At 52.7% G+C, this 11,160-nt stretch overlaps 1 protein-coding gene across 2 annotated transcripts in view; it reads right to left on the reverse strand.

The window, feature by feature from the left end:
* The window catches only part of LOC106723383 (phospholipase A2 inhibitor subunit gamma B-like), a 17,850-nt gene extending 7,328 nt beyond the window's left edge, over positions 1–10,522 (reverse strand). The window contains exons 1-2 of one of the 2 annotated variants that reach the window (XM_025195690.1): positions 10,441–10,522; positions 49–203 (exon numbers count right to left, since the gene is read on the reverse strand). In XM_025195690.1, coding sequence (XP_025051475.1) covers positions 49–97 — 49 coding nt within the window. In that variant the 5' untranslated portion in view covers positions 98–203; positions 10,441–10,522. Of the gene's footprint in view, positions 1–48; positions 301–10,440 lie in introns of those variants that run through there. The other variant, XM_014527623.2, reaches the window with a different exon arrangement.
* Positions 10,523–11,160: the final 638 nt, after the last annotated feature.

Consider the following 11,160-nt stretch of genomic DNA (forward strand, 5'->3'; position numbering starts at 1 on the left):
GGGCTAGTCCTCTCCCCTGTCATGCAGCCTCGGTGCCAGGAGACTCACCTTGGTGTAGGAAAGCCAAGAGGACGTAGAGGATGACAGGTGCTTTCATGGTGCGGAGGAGAGAGCCGGAGGCACTGCACACAGGTCTCTTGACTTCTTGGTGGATGCAGAACAACTCTGCCCTGAACGGCTGCTCCCAGAGGACACCGCAAATGCTGTTTTGAGAAGTGAGAAAAAAATGAGCTTGCATCATGCCAAGTGGCACAGGGCAGGCACCATTCCCCTGGAGGTCCCTGGGGCTTTGTTTCATGAGTTTCCTGACAAGATACAGCTGGTCATGAGATCGTCCTCCTGTCCATGTCACTACTACTGCTCCCGGCCTGCCGTGGAGCCCTGAACTTGCCTCTGAAGGGCAGAGGAGGCCCCTTCACTCATGGCAGAAACCCCAGGTCACCTGGATCCCCTCTGGGGCTGGTCAGCCCATGTCCTGCATGAGAGTATCCCAGACCACGGGTTCTGCAGGACCGGGAAGGACCCACTGATGTGCTGCTCCGGGCAGCCATCTCCCACTGGTCATGGGCCAAGTGCTCCTGTTTGGGACATGAAGGGGGCCTGGACCATGATCCTTGCTTCATTTTGCCCTGATGCCAGTGGTGCAGGCACAGCCCTGGCAGCGTCCCTGCGTCCTGGGGGGAGGCTGGGGCATGAGACAGGGAAAAGGGGGTAGTGAAAAAGCTTGCCTCTACTGTGGTGCAAGTGGCATCTTCTGAATACAGCCAGGGGCTCAGATTGGGACATCTGGGCTACTTTAATCTGGCCATGACAGGCTAGCTGGCAGTGATTTAACCCAGGGGTTTTGAAAGGGCAAAGGATGATTGGAGGATTTGGGATTTCCTTTCCTCACCAATCTGGTAATGATTTGGCCCAGGGGTTTTGAAGGGGTAAAAGATGATTGAAGGGCTTGGGATTCCCTTTCCTCACCAATCAGGCCCCAGAGGCTCGCTCTCATGTCCCCTGATTGGCCCCTTGCATCACCTGGAGGGGGATAAAAGGGGCAACGTGGCTGACTCAGGGGAGACCAGCGAGGGACTACATGGAAGGAGATTCAAAGAGCTGGCAAGAGCTGAGTCAGCGGGGTGGGTGTAGTTGCAGTTGCCCCAGAAGAGCCCGGAGGAGTGGGACCTACAGGCAGCAGTTGGACCCTCAGCAGCGCGGCACACGGCCGGAAGGAGAGACTCCCTGCTGGGCTCTAGGATCACCTATGAGAGGCTCTGGCCAGCAGGAGAGGCTCCCCTGCTCCAGCAAGGATCTGAGCAGCGACCTGTAAGGTTCCCCACTCTGCTTCCAACTCCTCCAATCAGAGGCCAGGCAGCTCAACATGAGACCGGGGCTCCTGGAAGGCCAAGACCCCTAGCAGCTTAATATAGTATCAGCACTGGTGGCCACGTGGTAGACTTTCTGCACACCATGTGGGAGATCTGAGTTCAAGTCGGAGCTGGGATGAGTGAAGTAGCGTTGAGAAATTCCTGTTGCAGTGGAAAGGGGTCACTGTGTTTTCCTTCTTTGTCCCCCTCCAGGTACCTAGGCCCTATATTCCTTGTTATTTGACTGTTTTGTGCCTTTTATATTTCCCCAACCAGTATTGTTTGCTCTGCTGTTTGTGTTTTACTCTTCGGTTAACCCTGTCTTTTGTCAACTGAATGACTATGTCTATGATTGTAAGTGTTTAACCTTTGTTGAATCCCGCCACCTCAGGGCATTGTAGCGTCCCCTATACCCCCTGGTTTATACTGGTTATGTTCCCAATACTGTTCTCTCATTAAAGGGTATATGCTTAAGTCCCCATTGGTGGTCTGGCTCTGCTCTATAGGGGGAGGAGAATCCCTACACCTTCCACAGCTCTTGTGCACCTGCTCTGATCCCTTCAATTGGAGAGGGGGTACCTCTTCGAGTACCGCCAGGGTTACATGAGCTTGAGTTTTCTTTAAAAGCTTCATAAGTCTGCTGGGTTGCGAGCTCTGCCTCCCATGGGCACATTCAACCCCCCGTGATTTGCTGTCGGCCTGGCTTTTGCAAGATACCCACAGAGCTGTTCTATCACTACATGCAGCCACAGACCATGCCAGCTTCAGGCAGCCCTCCTCAGTGACCTGACACAAAGATCCTTCCTTCCATGGATCTCCACAGCTTGGGACACAAACCAGGTGTTTCATGCTGGCTCTTGAGCAAAGCTCCTCAGAGCTGGGCAATGCTGCACCGCACCTGCTGCCATTGCACAGATTGGAGCTTGGAAAGGAACCACAGAAATCTCTGCAGCTGCAGGATCAAGGACAACAAAAAGTCCTGTTTTAAATACATGGGGCATAAAAAGAAGGCACCAGACAACATGAGGCCCCTGCAGGATACACTTGACAAACTGGTGGTTGCACCAGATAAAAAAGCAGACCTTTTAACAAAATTTTTGCCTCCATTTTTCTGAGCAGGGACTGGAACTTCTCCCCCACTGGGATTCAGGACTGACTTGGGAGTGACTCCTCCAGGCCTAGGGTCAGAGAGGACTGAGTTGGGGAACTTAATGCGCAACGCAATGCGATGCGGCGGCTAGTAAAGTGACCAAAACGCTGGCTTGCATCCATAGATGCTTCTCAAGCAAATCCCGGGACGTCATTCTCCCCTTGTACTCGGCCTTGGTGAGGCCGCAGCTGGAGTACTGCATCCAGTTTTGGGCTCCACAATTCAAAAAGGATGTGGAGAAGCTTGAGAGAGTCCAGAGAAGAGCCACGCGCATGATCAGAGGTCAGGGAAGCAGACCCTACGACGACAGGCTGAGAGCCCTGGGGCTCTTTAGCCTGAAAAAGCGCAGGCTCAGGGGTGATCTGATGGCCACCTACAAGTTTATCAGGGGTGACCACCAGCATCTGGGGGAACATTTGTTCACCAGAGCGCCCCAAGGGATGACGAGGTCAAATGGTCACAAACTACTTCAAGATCGTTTCAGGCTGGACATAAGGAAGAACTTCTTTACTGTCCAAGCCCCCAAGGTCTGGAACAGCCTGCCACCGGAGGTGGTTCAAGCACCTTCATTGAACACCTTCAAGATGAAACTGGATGCTTATCTTGCTGGGATCCTGTGACCCCAGCTGACTTCCTGCCCTTTGGGTGGGGGGCTGGACTCGATGATCTTCCAAGGTCCCTTCCAGCCCTGATGTCTATGAAATCTATGAAATCTATGAAACTTCTGGAGGAGCTGGATGTGTTCAGATCAGCAGATCCAGACGCTCTCCAACCCAGGGTGCTGAGGGAATTGGCAGAGGTCATCACGGGGCCCCTGGCATGGCTTTATGAGCACTCGTGCTGCTTTGGCCAGGTGCCAGAGGACTGCAAGAAGGCCAATGTGGTCCCCATTTTCAAAAAAGGGAGGACCCAGGCAACTATAGGCCCATTTAGTCTAACTTCGGTCCCAGGGAAGCTCTTTGAAAAAAATTATCCAGGAGTATATCTGGGAGGGACCAGCGGGGGGAGGATGCTCAAGGGCAACCAGCATGGGTTCAGTAAGGGCAGGTCCTGTCAGACCAACCTGCTTGCCTTCTAGGATCAGGCACAAAATCATTGGATGCAGGTGTCGCGGTGGATGTAGTCTTTCTGGACTTCAGGAAGGCCTTTGACACGGTCTCCCATCCCATTCTCATTAAAAAGCTACTTGACTGTGGCATTGATGCCTACACAGTAAAATGGGTCACAAATTGGCTCGGGGGCCGCACCCAGAGAGTGGTGGTGGATGGGTCGTATTTGACCTGGAGGGATGTGGGCACTGTAGTCCCCCAGGACTCAGTCCTCAGACCCGCACTGTTCAATTTCTTTAACAGCTACTTGGACAAGGGTGCTCGGGCCAGGTACCAGATGATTGGAGGACAGCCAATGTGGTCCCCATCTTTAAAAAAGGGAGGAGGGAGGACCCGGGCAACTATAGGCCCGTCAGTCTTACCTCAATCCTGGGGAAACTCTTTGAGAAGATCATCAAGGAGCACATCTGTGACGGGCCGGCATCGGGGATGATGCTCAAGGGCAACCAGCACAGTTTCATCAGGGGCAGGTCATGTCAGACCAACCAGATTGCCTTTTATGATCAGGTCACAAAAGCACTGGATGCAGGTGTCTCCGTGGATATAGTCTTTCTGGACTTCAGCAAGGCCTTTGACACTGTCTCCCACCCCATCCTCATTAAAAAACTAGGTGGCTGTGGCATTGATGCCTACACGGTCAGATGGATTGCGAATTGGCTGAAGGGTCATACTCAGAGGGTGGTGGTGGACAGGTCATATTCGACCTGGGGGGAAGTGGGCAGCAGAGTCCCCCAGGACTCGGTCCTTGGGCCCGCACTGTTCAATTTCTTTATCAGCGATTTGGACGATGGGGTGAAAAGCAACCTGTTCAAATTTGCTGATGATACCAAAATTTGGGGTGAGATGGAGAGCACGGAGGCAGAAAGGGATCTTGGAGTCATCAGGGGTGGGCGAATATGAATAGGATGGGATCCAGTCCTAACAAGTGCAGAGCATTGCATTTTTGCATTAAGAACCAGTAGCATTCCCAAAGGCTGAGGAACTCCCTTCTTAAAAACACAGTGTCGGAAAGAGATCTTGGAGTCATGATCGATTCTAAAATGAACATGGGCCGCCAATGTGAGGACGCAGTCATCAATGTTAACTGCACCTTGTAATGCATCCACAGATGCATCTCAAGCAGGTCCAAGAAGGTGATCCTCCCCTTCTGTGTGACACTGGTCAGACTGGAGGTGGAGTACTGCATCCAGTTCTGAGTGCTGCACTTCAGGAGGGATGAGGCCTGCATGGAGAGGGTCCAGAGGAGGGCCACTCACATGATCAGGGGGCAGAAGGGCAGGCCCTACAACTATGGGCCCTGGTCCTGTTCAGCCTTCACAAGAGAAGCCTGAGAGGGGACCTAGTGGCCATCTATAAACTTACCAGGGGGATGAGAGAGGAATGGGTGAGACCCTGTTCCCCCGAGCGCCTCCCAGAGTAACAAGGAATAACGGCCACAAGTTGATTGCAAGTAGGTTCAGGGTAAACATCAGGAGGCACTGCTTCACAGTCATGGTGGCCAGGATCTAGAACCAGCTTCCAAGGGAAGTAGTGCTACCTCCTACCTTACCTCAGGTCTTTTAAAAGGAGGTTTGGTAACTACCTAGCTGGGCTCATATGAGTTTAACTTAGTGAGGGTCATATCAGCCCAGTATTCATTCCTACCCAGGGCAGGGGGTCAGACTTCATGATCTGCTCAGGTCCCCTCCGACCTTACACCTATGAATGAATCTATAGGGGTGGGCTACCTGTGACTGCAATGGGAAGGACATGTCCAGGCAAGGCCAGTCCTGCTTGGATGCCTACGTGCAAATCCAGGTGTCCTGGATGAATACAAAGGTGGGGTTGCTGGTTCCTGTAGGGTCTTTATCTTTCAAATGCTGCGTTTTGTCTCTGTTCTTGGGTGAGGTCTGTAGTTTCTGGGTGAGTCAATGCAAGGCCATGGTTGGGTCATTGAGTTGATGGTCCGGTCGTTACTGATCCTTCAGTAGAGACCTGCTACCATTATGCCTCAAGCACCCCCCATTCACTCCCATTCATTCAGGAACCAGTTTACAAGAGAGTGGTTAGACATGAGTCGCAGTTACAACATACTGTACAGCGGGTTATGCCCGGGCAGGGGATACGAGATGGAGGCTTGACATACAAAAAGGAAACAAGTCATTACTTTGGAGACACTGACCTAAATCATACAGTATTCATATGAAATGATAAAAATCAATACCAAAAATGATAGGAATAAAACCCAATAAAATATAAAACCATAAAACTCAATACAAACATAACAGAACACTATTTACAATATAAAAAGGAGCTTATTACTATAACAGCAGACAAGAACTTAGCGTAGCTTACCTATGACTACTTATAATTACTTATAAGGGATAGCGCGGGCAGAGAGAGTCAGAAAAGGTGGGGATGAGGAGGGAATGTATTTTGAACTCTTTTAAAAAGAAAGGAAAACCTGGCGGTTTTGCTACAGCTGCAGGCCCAGCACTGACCCCCGTGCAAGAGCCCGTCCTGCTGAGTGACAGGCGCCGTGTGCTGCGGCCCGGGTCTGGCACCTGGAGGTTTCCCAGACCAGCCCGCGGCTGCAACTCCAACCCTGAAGCTGGCCAGGCATTTTTTCCTGCCTTGAATTTATGTTGTGTCAGCCCCACGCCCACCCTCTAAGTAACCCTTCCCCTCCTGATTTCCTTCCCTTTTATCAAAGCAGCTGATTGAGATCTCCTCCCCGCCCCCCACGGCTACTGGGGATGTGCGAGGGAGAGGAGCGCCCATATCTTTGGGAAGGGAGGACCTGTCTGACGGGACGTCAGGGCCTCGTGCTTCAGGGCGGAGGCTCATCACCTGCTGGCCGTGCACGCAGCCGCTCTCTTGTGCTGTGAGCCCGGTGCGTTCAATGCAGGAACGAGGGCTTGCTCCAGAGCCGGGCTGCCCAGAGGTCTCCAGCTCCTGGACACATGAGAGCGGGAGAAGGGACCTTGCAACGGACCAATGACAGGTCCCTCTGCTTCCAATGCTGAAGGGTGCTGAGAGCCAAGGAGAGGAGCCAGAGCTTGTGCCCCAGGTAACATGGCCGTGGGGACATCAGGTCCCTCAACATCCCATCCCTGGTGGCCACAGTGTGTTACATAGAGCTCAGTGGGCCAAACCCACCCTCTTCAGTCAGTGCTTGGAGACGGCAACTCCTGGTCTTCCCCGTGCCAGGACCCCCTCTCTCCCTGGCTTGGGCACTGCGCTTTCTGCTGTAACTTTGGTCTCTTAAGGCCTCTCTTTGCTGATGGGCAGCTAAGTATGATCCTATTCCATCTTGGCTCTTACCAGTGCCCACGTCACTGATGTGCCAGCTCGGCCCTGCTGCCATCCAGCGGCGAGGCACTAATACAGCCTACTTGGGCAGCTGCCCCGGGAGGGCTGGTTGTCTGTCTGCTCTGGATCCCAGTGTAAGTAACTATGGAAATGTCACGGGGAGAACAGGGTCATCACACACAGTGGTCGGGGTTACTTCATGCCTAGGGTCCATTCAAACAACTTGCTTTTAAATCCAGGGTCCCAGGGCTGGGAAAGGACTGCAGACTATCCCGCAGTCCCAGAGCTAGTCCTCCAACCTGTCATGCTGCCTCGGTGTCAGGAGACTCACCTTGGCCTAGGAAAGCCAAGAGGACATATAGGATGACCTGTGCTTTCATGGTGCGGAGGAGAGAGCCGGAGGCACTGGACACAGGTCTCTTGACTTCTTGGTGGATGCAGAACAACTCTGCCCTGCACGGCTGCTCTCAGAGGACACCGCAAGTGCTGTTTTGAGAAGTGAGAAAAAAATGAGCTTGTGTCATGCCAACTGGCATTGAGCGGGCACTGTTCCCCTGGGATCCCTGGGGCTTTGTTTCATGAGTTTATTGACAGGATATAATCAGTCACGAGCTCCTCCTCCCGTGCAAGTCACTCCTCCTGCTCCTGGCCTGCCGTGGAGCCCTGAACCTGCCTCTGAAGGGCAGAGGAGACCCCTTCACTCAAGGCAGAAACCTCAGGTCCCCTGGATCCTCTATAGGGCCGGTCGGCCCAGGTACTGCAGGAGAACACCCCGGACCAGGGGTTCTGCAGGACCGGGAAGGACCCATTGACGTGCTGCTCTGGGCAGACATCTCCCACCGGTCGTTTGCCAGGTGCTCCTGAACTGGCAGCTCAGCTAGGATTTTGCTTCTTAAATGGCAGCAACTTGCCCTGGGGCAGCTCAGTGCCTGGGCTAGCCTGTACGCTCAGCCCTGCATCTAGGAGCCTTCCCCTTCTGTTTCCTGACAAGGAGGGCGAAGGTGACACCTTGTCCCATCACCACCTTGCCAACACACCTCACCTGTCACCTGAGCTGCATCTCCATCTCCTGCAGCACTCAGCTCTAGCAGCTTTTCTGCAGAGCCCCTGAAGCGGGGTTCCACAAAGCAACTCCTCCAATCTGGTATCAACAAAGCTTTATCTGTAACCCCCAGACTGTACAGGCTTCCTCTAAATATAATTATATCTGACCTGACAGGCGAGATAAGAGCTGCACAGCACTGGTCTTTGGTCAGCTGAACGTCGGACCCCTTGCTGTGCGCTTGATCTTCCTTGGTGTCTTCTGACCCAATTTCCACAGGGAAAAAACACAGGAGCTTCCTCTGTCTCCGCACAGCATGCTCGCACAGCTGCACATTCAATGTTTCTCCTTTTATATTTTCACTTTTGCAGCCTTTCCACCAACATGGCCAATTATGTTTCAAGCTTATATTTTTACAATATTTTGCCATCACACACAGTGGTCGGGGTGACTTCCTGCCTAGGGTCCATTCAAACAGCTTGCCTTTAAACCCAGGGTCCCAGGGCTGGGAAAGGACTGCAGGCTGTCCCACAGTCAGGGGGCTGCACCTGGATAGCCGTGACCCTGACCAGGATCCTGACAAGGACTCGTAGTGAACCGGCAGCTCAGCTAGGATTTTGCTTCTTAAATGGCAGCAACTTGCCCTGGGGCAGCTCAGTGCCTGGGCTAGCCTGTACACTCAGCCCTGCATCTAGGAGCCTTCCCCTTCTGTTTCCTGACAAGGAGGGCGAAGGTGACACCTTGTCCCATCACCACCTTGCCAACACACCTCACCTGTCACCTGAGCTGCATCTCCGTCTCCTGCAGCACTCAGCTCTAGCAGCTTTTCTGCAGAGCCCCTGAAGCATGATAAGGGTGCGTGTAGCGATGCACACCCCAGTTCAGCATAAATTGAGTGGGGAACACCTGCTCATGCCCCTAGGTGTGCAGGAGGAACCTCCCTATTGCGAAGGCCAGCTTCCACCTCCGTGCCAGCTGCAGCTGCAGCTCAGCCACTGGGTTGGAGCAGTGCGTCTCAGAGAGTCTAGCTAGAGGGCGAGGGAGCTGGTTTTGGAAAGGGTTACATTGGTTGTGTGCAATCACCCCATTTGGGGGCAGCTGGAGGGGGCTGATTGGCCAGCACCAGGAGGAGGTGGAGTTTCCACAAAACCAGCTGCAGCCCTGCAATTCCCCACTCCAGTCTCGGAGAGCATTTTAGGTGGTCATTATTGGGCTTCAGCGAGCTGGTTCATTGAGGGAGCTCAGCTTAATTGGAGCTTGCTGCAGCCTGTGCCTGAGCTGTGGGTATTGCTCGGGACCTCGCTCTCGAGAGCTGGGAGCCTCGGGGACGGGGCTGCGAGTGCTTTTCTGCCCTGCCAGTGGGCAGCTCTGGAGAGACTTGGATTTATTAGGGCTGCAGTAAGAAATAGGACAAGAACCCTCCCTGGTCCTTGACACCGCTGGGATATATTTAGGTCACAGCTTAAAGCTCTTTGCAACCCTGTGGACCACAACATCTCTTTAGAAAGGAGGGTGGAGGTTTTCAAGCATCCCTATGACTCCAGGAGTAGGTGGTCTAAGAAACACCTGGAGGATGCTGAGGGTCAGATCCCAGGTTGGCCACGCTGCACGTGATAGGGAAGGCTGTTGGCTGCAAGGAAGTAGAGTGGTTATTATCACCACCTGATTTTCTCTTTCTTTATATTGTATAAGTATTATGTTTGTATTGATTTCATACTATTCTGTATTTCTGTCTTACTGGGACTATAAGATTTAGGCCTACGTATGTAAGTTAGCATAAGTCATACCAAGTTTCCATTTTGTTTGTCAAGTCTCCATTTGTCCCCATGCCCTGTTGTGTAACCCATGACACATACCTACCCCTCCTATGTAATTTGGTTCCTGAATGAATGGGGATGAGTGGGGGTGCTTGAGAGACAATGGCAGTAGGTGTAAAAATAGCTCACTCTGAATGACCGAACCACCAAAACCAATACCTGGACCAAGGCCCCAGCCATTGGAACCACCCTCAGCATTCAGGAAACAAAAGATGAGACAACCCACCATTGTGCCAAGGCTGCACATGCTCAGTATGAACACCTGGAGCCCTCTGGACATGCCCTCCCCATAGGAGATCAGAGGTAGTCTGCCCCATAAAAGCGGGTAGTGAAGACTGACTCCTTGGAAATGCCATTTTACATCCAGACCAGACCATCTCCTCGTCACGGGGCCCATCCACCACAAAAGCCCTTGTGGAGACACCCTCTGGACAACACCGAGCTGAAGAAGACGCCGACTGCCCACTAAGGATCAACCTTCAGCCTGTGATAGACAGATATCACCTCTGTGTGTGTGTGTGTGTAAAGGAACCAATCCCATACTGTGTCACAATCTCCCCTGTTCAATAAAACCAGTGTCATTTGCAACCCCGAGTTTGAGCGTGTTTTACTGAACTCTGGTCCACACCCTCTCTAGCTCCCCTGCAGCCCCAGTCCCAGTTTCCCTCGCTCCATTTACCTTTCGGCTTCCCCGTAGCTCCGGATTCAGTCCCAGTCTCTGTGCCGGCTTCTCTCCAGCATCACTCGCCTGTTCTGCAGGCTATGGGCGTTGTTCTTTGGTCGACTAATGTCAATTAACCTAAAGTAACCCCAAGCCTCAGTTCCTGAGCCAGCTTCTCTCCAGGCTCCCGGTTCAAATCCCAGTTCCAGCAACTTTCACTCCCTACACTTTAACTTTCTCTCTTTCACCTTAATCTTCCCCCCAGGTATCCCAAGTACCCCAAGCACACATGGACCCACACCATACCATCCAAGTTAAGAACTCACAGCCCCACAGGGCTTCTGGCCTTGGACCACATGGCTGCCCCACACCAGAAACTCAGGTAAGGAGGAAGAGGGCAGGGAAGGACTCCAGGGAAAAGCTGAGTTTAGGGAAAAGCAGCCCCTCACCCACCCCGTGTCTGGCACTCCCTGCTGCAGCTGCTCGCAGCCCATGCAGGGCTGTCCGGAGCAGGCACAGGCAGCTCCAGGGGGGCCGCGAGGTTGTATGAGGGAGGAATAAAAGGAGGAATACAAAGTTATGTTGGGCTGTGGGTTTCTTGTATAACCACATTACAAGAAACCCAGAGACCACATTCTACAACAAACCCAGAGACCAACATTCCCATGTTACAAGAAACCCACAGACCAACATACATAACTGCACAGAACCAGCAATCACCCTAAACACACCAAAAAA

This window comes from Alligator sinensis, unplaced genomic scaffold (assembly GCF_000455745.1).
Source record: "Alligator sinensis unplaced genomic scaffold, ASM45574v1 scaffold1366_1, whole genome shotgun sequence".
Classification (NCBI taxonomy): Eukaryota; Metazoa; Chordata; order Crocodylia; family Alligatoridae; genus Alligator; species Alligator sinensis.